This window comes from Zea mays, chromosome 4 (genome assembly GCF_902167145.1).
Source record: "Zea mays cultivar B73 chromosome 4, Zm-B73-REFERENCE-NAM-5.0, whole genome shotgun sequence".
Classification (NCBI taxonomy): domain Eukaryota; kingdom Viridiplantae; phylum Streptophyta; class Magnoliopsida; order Poales; family Poaceae; genus Zea; species Zea mays.
Genome location: NC_050099.1, coordinates 129,964,497 through 129,973,711, shown reverse-complemented (window position 1 = coordinate 129,973,711; position 9,215 = coordinate 129,964,497). Strand labels below are relative to the sequence as shown.

At 43.0% G+C, this 9,215-nt stretch overlaps 1 protein-coding gene across 1 annotated transcript; it reads left to right on the top strand.

The window, feature by feature from the left end:
- Window positions 1–297: 297 nt before the first annotated feature.
- On the top strand, window positions 298–9,014 carry LOC541933 (NAP1-related protein 2). The gene is made up of 10 exons (NM_001111596.2): window positions 298–710; window positions 1,883–2,005; window positions 2,108–2,158; window positions 2,305–2,373; window positions 2,456–2,569; window positions 2,651–2,712; window positions 4,485–4,545; window positions 8,331–8,387; window positions 8,453–8,494; window positions 8,723–9,014. The coding sequence occupies exons 1-10, from the start codon at window positions 579–581 to the stop codon at window positions 8,765–8,767; spliced, it is 756 nt and encodes a 251-aa protein (NP_001105066.1). The 5' UTR covers window positions 298–578; the 3' UTR covers window positions 8,768–9,014.
- Window positions 9,015–9,215: the final 201 nt, after the last annotated feature.

Sequence of the window (9,215 nt, the reverse complement as noted above, 5' to 3'; positions counted from 1 at the left end):
CTCTAAATGTGACATGTGGCGCAATCTATACAGTCGTCAGGAGACTGTAGATGATCCGATACGTTGAGGAATAGATTGAGGAAGAATGAAATACACTAAAATATAAGGGAGATGATGCTGTGAATGCGGGACACAAATTTTTTGGAAGAATGAGCGAGCTGTTAGAATAAAATAATCACTATTCTCTGTTTTAGAGTTAATTTACAAGTTATTTTAGAGTTGCTCTAAATCGGGTGTCTAATTGGCTCGTTCCTTTTCATGCGGCCGAACACATGTCGTCCCGCGCCGCGCCCCACTCGATCCTTAGGGTTAGGGTTTTAGAAAAACCCCAGCGAGTGGACAGTCCCGCGTATCCGACGGCTCGACACATCCGAAGCCGACACAACACTTCACGAGCGCGAATCTCAGCACTGCCCTCTATAATAGAGCTCGCGCGGGCATCGCGGCCATCTTCCCAGCTCCGCCTCCTTTTCCTGCCTTCCTCCTCACTAGTCGCTCCCCCGCGGCTCGCGCAGGCGGGCGACACAACGAGGCTAAATCCCTATCGCGAGGAGGCGTGTGAGGCCAGCGGCTTTGCGATGACAGCACCAGCGGACAAGGGGAAGAAGGCCAAGACTGATGCCGACGGCGGCGAGGAGAACGAACAGATCGACGGCGTCCTCGTCCTCTCCATCGAGAAGCTCCAGGAGATACAGGACGAGCTCGAGAAGGTCAGCCGCAAGCCTCTTCTTCCTATCCTTCGTGCGGTGGAACACCGCTGCGGATGTGTATGCGGGAATTTTCCGGCACTGAACAGTAACGGTTCGGTGGTTGCTATTTTTGTTCGAGCACTATACTAATTGTGCCACTCGAGAGCAGAGGATGGAGTTCTGGTGGTAGTCTGTAGCTAGAGCGTAGGAATCTTGTGTCCTGGCTGATAGGTAAGGTGCTTCTGGTAGCTAAACGTAGTAACTATATATTGCAGAATTTTTTTATAGCTTTAGGGGGTGTTTGAATGCACTAGAGCTAATAGTTAATGCCTAAAATTAGTTGAAACATCCAAACATCCTAGCTAATAGTTCAGCTATTGGCTATTTTTGGTAAATTAGTTAATAGTTAGGTAGTAATTTCATTAACAATTTTTAGCCAACTAACTATTAGTTCTAGTGCATTCAAACACCCCAGAAAACACGTCTATTTTAATCACAGCATTTTGGTAGGTGATTTTGATGTGGATACTGTGTAACTTTTGATGCTCGAGGCTGCGTGTTCATGTGGAACTTTTTATGCTGTCTTTATAACCAGAATTAAGCAACAAAGATCATACGCTCAAAAACACTTCCCTTATCTCATTTGTTCATTGCACGCCCTGATATCCGACGTCATTCAGCCAGGGCAATAGGGCATACATCATCATCAACAGCAACAAAGCCTTTTAGTCCCTAAGCAACTCGGGGCAGGCTAGAGTTGAAACCTAATCGGAACGACAAGTCAACATTGGGGCACAAGATTAATCTTCGGGTATATTCCATCATATCAAGTCCTTTTTAGTGCCTCTTCCCATGTCAACTTCAGCCTTTTTCTATCTCTCTTTCCATTGTTATTGCGCCTTAGGATCCCACTACGCACTCGTGCCTTTAGAGGTCTCCATTAGATATCTCCAAACCATCTCAGCTGGTGTTGGAGCTTTTCTTCAATTGGTGCTACCCCTATCCTATCGCCCATATCATTGTTCCGGACTTGATCCCTTGTATCAGCCATGACATTAAATTTTTGTTGGAAAAAGAATGCCTTTTTAAGACAAGTCGATCATTGGTTCTGAGCCTTTACTATTTACTATGGAGGTTTTGTCAATGAAACATAGTACTGTGATGCTTATGGTGCTTTTGTTAATTGCTTACAGGTAAATGAGGAAGCAAGTGACAAGGTTATGGAGGTGGAGCAGAAATACAGTGAGATCCGCAGACCTGTCTATCTCAAGAGGGGTGACATTATCAAGACCATCCCGGACTTTTGGCTCACAGCGGTTCGTTAGCTACTCTGTGCTATACAAATGTGTATTTCTGTCGGAAGTGTTTACAGATGCATGTGATTCTAATCTGTTGTGTTATGTGCTGTTACACTACAGTTTATGAGCCATCCTCTATTAAGTGAGCTTCTGACTGAAGAGGACCAGAAGGTATTTTATACCTCGAAACAATTTATGCCTCAATCCCTTAAAATTATGAATATTTAACTGGAAAGCAAAAGAAACCTTTTGGATTTAAAACCAGCTTTGTGGATCTATCTATGTATGTAACATAGAGTTATCTTATGATCCTGCAGATATTCAAGTACTTAGACTCCATTGATGTGGATGATTCTGATGTTAAGGCAGGATACTCCATTCATCTTGTAAGTATCATTTCTCAGTCAATTGTAGTTTCCACATTGGTTTACCTGTATTGACTTGTTTCATTGAAAAAAAAACTGGCAGAACTTCTCTGAGAACCCGTACTTTGAGGACACAAAGCTTGCAAAGACCTATATCTTTGCTGATGATGGAACAACCACAATAAAAGCTTCCGAAATTAAGTGGAAGGAAGGAATGGTACTGTTATGTCCCAAAACTACACATAATGCTTGTTTTAGATGTAGACAGGCTAATGCTTTTTCAATAATGTATGTGAAGGGACCTGCAAATGGAAATGGTATTAACAAGAAGGGGAGTAAGCGGCCATTAGTAGAGGAAAGGTTGGTTATTAATACCATGTTTATTGTTTTTTCTTTGTATACCCGTCCTAGTTATATTGTTAAGTTGTCTATGCTGTCATTCTTGTTTATAGTCTTTTGTGATGCTATCTTTTTAATGTATACGTCATGGTTGATTTAGTGGAAGATTTTATTTAGTGTGACGTTATGCATTGAGTTGCCATGTTGTTATGGTTTATAATTATTGACCTACCTTTGAAGTGTTATTTCTCAGCAGGATATCTAATCGCATGTTTCGTTCTGTATTACATGAATTCTTGTGACATTTGTTTAGTTTTCTTACTACATACTGGTATTGCACAATATTGTTGTTGTGGCCAATTAACAACCAGCGGATTGATTATGCAGTTTGTTTCTCTTGCATTTGTTGATATAATACATATAGTTTGCAGTTGATTAATGTAGACCTCCCATGGTTTGAGGTCACTTGCTTTCAAATAATCCTGTTTTATGCAAATGAATGACCTTTTGGACAACGGTGCATTCAATTTTAATGAACTTAGAATGATCATACATTGACTTGTTCTGGAAGTATACAACTATACAAGTAGGTTTGACATCAAAAAGTACATCCATTCTATTGTGAGTGTGACTTGTAGTTGCTAACCATTGTGAACTTAGCAGTCAGTTCAAGGTTCTTAAGGAGGTAAGACACGACTTGCCAAATTTGGGGTGCTTTGTCACTAGGGGTGGCCCTAACTTGGGTTTTAGGGTGTACAAATCTTTTGGCATGAATTATTTAACATATAATGCATAATACATGTGTACTGTGATATTTTGGTTAAATTACATGTTTGAGACCAAAATCACGAATTCACATATCATATAATTCATTGAATCGTCTATTCCTTACCTTTTCTCAAGCTAAATTTATCCCCTACAGTTTTCATCTAATATATAGAATTTGAAGTCATTTCAGGCTCTGGAAATTCTTTGTGTGCCACCGCTTGTTGCCTTGTCGGCTAGTTAAGTGCTTAGCCAATCTAGGAACATGTTGCCTTGTGACCAACGGGATATGCCATTGTCATCTAGAGCTTGAGAAACTCGGCCGGGGAGGGAAAGACCACCCTTTCGGTATTATATTAAGAAGAGACCGAAACAATGGCCACGACCGAGAAAATCCTCGAACCCTGGCCCCCATCACTAACGGGATGGCGTCAACCGTCCACTCTGCAATGGCCCAACCAGAGGGTCGCGCACATGACATCGTAACCCGAGAGCGGATGAGACACAACGAGAAGATTTTATTTTAAGCAAGCCTGAAAATTTGCCCCTGAGAGGGATCGAACTCAGGATTTAGAGGTGCTACTCGTAAGTCCTTAACCACTAGGCTAGAGGCCCTTTCGCAGCATTTGAGAAACTGAAGTTGATGTTCCCATGGAAACCATACCAAAATGGCATAAATTCATAGGAAGTCTGCATTTCTTGGTGTCAACCTTGTCGCATGCTCGGCAATCTTGTCTCTGGACATGTATGCTTGCAATATCTTGTCTTTTTTGGCTTGCATGCTAACAGTTTTGTTTGTAAGTAGAATACCCTACTTAATAGCTTCTATATGTTACTTTCAAACCTGTTTCTAGCAAGATACTGCAGTTAGTGACTTCCTTTAAACTATATTCTTATCAGATTATTCTGAAGACCTTTTTTGTATTATTGCCAAGATCTTTCTTGCCTGTCATCTGTATGTTGCCATTTTTGTTTTCAGTTACACTGGAAATCAGAAAGGTAATGTCTTATTTCGTTTTTCCTTGCAGTTTTTTTAGCTGGTTTGGTGATACAGAGCTCAAGAGTCTTGCTGATGGTGTGCAAGATGAGGTAAAAACTAATGCCACTCTTCTTGATAGTGTTATTCACTGCACCAAACTGTATTACTGAACTGTCTTGTCCAGTATTTGTTGATTGGTATTTAATTAATATTTTCACTTTTTTTTTTGTAAAATCTGAGAATACCAAGCAAACTGTTGCGCTTGATTACAACAACAACAACAACAAAGCCTTTTTTGTCCCAAGCACGTTGGGGTAGGCTAGAGATGAAACCCCGTATGAAAACCTCAGAGCTCAACCCCCAAAGAACAGAAAAGGGAAACAAAGGCAAAGGAGAACCGAAAACAACGAAACGGGGAAACACATAAAAGAGATAAAACCCACAAGGACCAGCAAGATCTAAAATGGACACAAGAAAAGGTCAAACGATTAAGGAGGAAAAGCGAAACTATCAATCAGGGTTCTGGCACGTGAATTGCACACTTCCACCCCTTCCTATCTGCGGCGAGCTCTTTGTCAATATTCCACTCCTTCAGGTCTCTCTTCACAGCCTCTGTCCACGTCAAAGTTGGTCGACCTCTACCTCTCTTCACATTTTCGGGACGCCTAATTATTCCGATATGCACTGGTGCCTCTTCAGGTCTTCGTTGGATATGTCCAAACCATCTCAAGCGATGTTGCATAAGCTTCTCCTCAATTGGCGCCACTCCTACTCTCTCTCGTATATCATCATTCCGGACTCGATCTCTCCTTGTGTGGCCACATATCCAGCGCAACATACGCATCTCTGCCACACTTAGTTGTTGGACATGTCGTCTTTTAGTGGGCCAACATTCTGCTCCATACAACATAGCCGGCCGGATTGCTGTCCTGTAGAATTTGCCTTTTAGTTTGCGTGGCACCCGGTGGTCGCATAAGACACCCGCAGCTTGTCGCCACTTCAACCATCCGGCTTTAATTCTATGACTGACATCCTCATCGATGTCTCCCTCCTTTTGAAGCATTGATCCTAAGTAACGAAAAGTGTCTTTCTTGGGTACCACTTGCCCATCAAGACTAACATCGCCATCCTCATACCCCATGGCACTGAAATCACACTTCATATACTCTGTTTTAGACCTACTAAGCCTAAAACCTTTTGCTTCCAGCGTCTGCCTCCACAATTCCAACTTTTGAGAAACACCACTCCTACTCTCCTCAATAAGTACCACATCATCGGCAAAAAGCATACACCACGGTAAAACTCCTTGTATGTCCCTTGTGACCTCATCTATCACCAAAGCGAAAAGATAAGGGCTCAAAGCCGACCCTTGATGTAGTCCTATGTTAATTGGAAAGTCATCGGTGTCTCCATCACTTGTTCGGACACTTGTCACAACATTAGTGTACATATCTTTAATAAGATTAATGTACTTTGTTGCTACTTTGTGTTTTTCCAAGGCCCACCACATTACACTCCTAGGTACTTTGTCATAAGCCTTCTCCAAGTCTATGAAGACCATATGCAGGTCTTTCTTTTGTTCTCTGAATCTCTCCATAAGTTGTCTTAGTAAGAAAATGGCCTCCATAGTTGATCTCCCGGGCATGAAACCAAACTGATTTTGGGTCACGCTCGTCATCTTTCGCAGGCGGTGTTCAATGACTCTCTCCCATAGCTTCATTGTATGGCTCATGAGCTTAATTCCACGGTAATTAGTACAACTTTGAACATCTCCTTTGTTCTTGAAGATTGGTACTAATGTACTCCGCCGCCACTCGTCGGGCATTCTGTTTGCCCGAAAGATGGTGTTGAAAAGCTTAGTCAGCCATACTATCGCTATGTCTCCAAGACATCTCCATACCTCGATAGGGATACCATCAGGGCCCATCGCCTTTCCTACCTTCATCCTTTTTAGCGCCTCCTTAACTTCATATTCTTGTATCCTTCGTACAAAACCCCTGTTGTTGTCATCGAATGGTTCGTCCAATTCTATTGTAGCACTCTCATTCCCTCCATTGAACAATTTGTTGAAGTACTCCTTCCATCTGTTCTTGATCTCTTCACTCTTCACTAATAGTTGGTTTGCTTCGTCCTTGATGCATTTGACTTGGTTGACATCCCTTGTCTTCCTTTCACGAATCTTGGCCATCCTATAGATATCCTTTTCTCCCTGCTTTGTGTCCAGCCGTTGATAAAGGTCGTCATAGGCTTGACCCCGGGCTCTACTAACCGCTCGCTTTGCAGACTTCTTCGCTATCCTGTACTTCTCTATGTTTTCTGCACACTTGTCATGATGTAAGCGTTTGTAGCAATCTTTCTTCTCCTTGATAGCCTTTTGGACATCTTCGTTCCACCACCAAGTGTCTTTAACTTCCCTTCTGTTCCCTTGACTCAACCCAAACTCTTCTGAAGCTATCTTTCGGATGCATGTCGCCATCTTCCTCCACATGATATTTGCGTCTTCCTCTCCTGCCCAAGGGCCCTCCTCGATAACTCTCTTCTTGAAAGTTTGGGCCACATCCCCTTTAAGCTTCCACCACTTTGTTCTAGTGACCTTGTTATGCTTATTTCGTTGTAAACGAATCTTAAAACGGAAGTCAGCAACGACAAGCCTATGTTGGGTTACCACACACTCTCCAGGTATAACCTTGCAATCTAAGCAGGCATGCCTGTCCTCTTTTCTCAAGAGGACGAAATCAATCTGGCTAGTGTGTTGGCCACTACTGAAGGTCACCAGGTGGGATTGCCTCTTCTTAAAGAAAGTGTTTGCTATAAACATGTCATAGGCTAGGGCAAAGTTCAGGATTTCCTCTCCTTCTTGATTCCTAGTCCCAAAGCCGAAGCCTCCATGTACACCCTCGAAACTGGTGCTAGATGTACCCACATGGCCATTGAGATCTCCTCCTATGAAGAGCTTCTCGCCAACTGGCACACTACTAACCATGTCCTCCAGGCCTTCCCAGAACTCTCTCTTTGAGTTCTCATTAAGGCCTACTTGAGGAGCATACGCGCTGATAACATTGAGAACCAAGTCTCCAATGACCAGCTTGACTAGGATGATTCTATCTCCTACCCTCTTAACATCTACTACCCCATCTTTGAGGCTCTTGTCGATCAAGACGCCTACTCCATTCTTGTTTGTTGCAGTCCCCGTGTACCACAACTTGAAACCTGTACCTTCCACTTCCTTCGCCTTCTGTCCCTTCCACTTGGTCTCTTGAACGCATAAAATATTTACCCGTCTCCTCACCGCAACGTCAACTATTTCTCGTAACTTACCTGTTAAGGAACCTACGTTCCAACTGCCTACACGGACCCTAGTTGGCTCGACTAGCTTCCTTACCCTTCGCACCCGCCGAGGAAGATGCAAAGACCCTTGCTCATTTTTCACTACACCCGGGCGCCGATGTAGCGCGCCACTAAGGATGCGACGACCCGATCCTTGCTCACTTATCACCGGCTCCAGATCAAGAGACAGCGCGTCACTTGAGGGGTGACGACCCGGCCCTTGCTCATTTAACACCATACCCGGGTTCCGATATGGCGCGTCGCTAAGAGGGTTACGCCCCAACGGTTTTCTTTGTGGTTTCATCTCCATAAGATTTGGCTGGTTTTTTACGTTGGTTTGCCGGACCTAACACAACCCTCCTCCTTTACCGGGCTTGGGACCGGCTATGTTGAAACGACTCAAGGAAGTCTTCCAATCAACATAGGCGGAGTTAAACTGTTGCGCTTGATTATTTGTACTTATTTAGTTTATCTCATCAACTGGCAATCTGGGCCATGTTTAGTTTGGAAGGCCAGAAGCTGCATGTTTTTTATTCCTTCGAGAGTTTTCTGACTTCAAATTGTGCAGGTGGCGGAGATCATAAAGGAAGATTTGTGGCCTAATCCTTTGAAGTACTTCAACAATGTCAGTATTGTTGCTTGCATTTATCTTAAATATTTTTGTCTGGTCCTTACCTTTTCTCTTTCCAGGAGGTTGACGATGAATTTGAAGGAGATGAAGATGATGATGATGTAAGCTTATTATCTTGTTTGCATTATGTTTTCTTACGATTGTAAAAAAAAACAATTGGTTTCCTGACGAACTTGGCTGCCAACACTAGCGCATCCTTACCCTCGGTTCTCAACCCTACCAAGACTTAATTCTGGAGCATAGAGCAATAACAACTGTGGACTCTACATTTCTGTCTTTGTTTTGTTGATAAAGTTTTTCCTCGTTTGATGACATCTTGTGGTTTGCAGTTGGATGGTGATGATGACGATGAAGGCGATGATTTGGAGAACTGAGCCCTTGCGCTTGGTTCAGAATGTTGTCCGTGGATGATGTGGCTGGGCGGAACTGTGACCCTTTTGGGAGATTTTTTGTTGTTGTTGTTTGACTTAGCTGGAACTCAACGTAGGGAACTGTTTAATGCCTTATGAAGTCAACCAACTTGAAAGGAGACTGCTTATATCATAATCTCGGTATATCTAGCAACGCAATTTGACCTCAGTGTCCTGTTTGTGATTCAGTTTTTGCTTCGGTCGGTTGCCTAAAGATGACGTATTGCCTTCAGTTTGTGCTCAACAGCATTGTTAACCCCCTTATTCCCAACAAGGGCTTGTTCGGTTGTGAGGGGATTAAGGGCATGTTTGGATTGATGTCTAACTTGTCTCACTTTACCTAACTTTTCTGCCTAAAGTTAGTTATTCAATTCGAACAACTAACGTTAGGCAAAGTGTGGCACAGTTAGCC

Coding starts and splice junctions, on each gene's coding strand:
- LOC541933 (NM_001111596.2), top strand. CDS start 579: ATGACAGCACCAGCGGACAAGGGGAAGAAGGCCAAGACTGATGCCGAC. Junction 2,006..2,107: donor CGGACTTTTGGCTCACAGCG/GTTCGTTAGCTA, acceptor GTTACACTACAG/TTTATGAGCCATCCTCTATT. Junction 2,570..2,650: donor TTAAGTGGAAGGAAGGAATG/GTACTGTTATGT, acceptor ATGTATGTGAAG/GGACCTGCAAATGGAAATGG.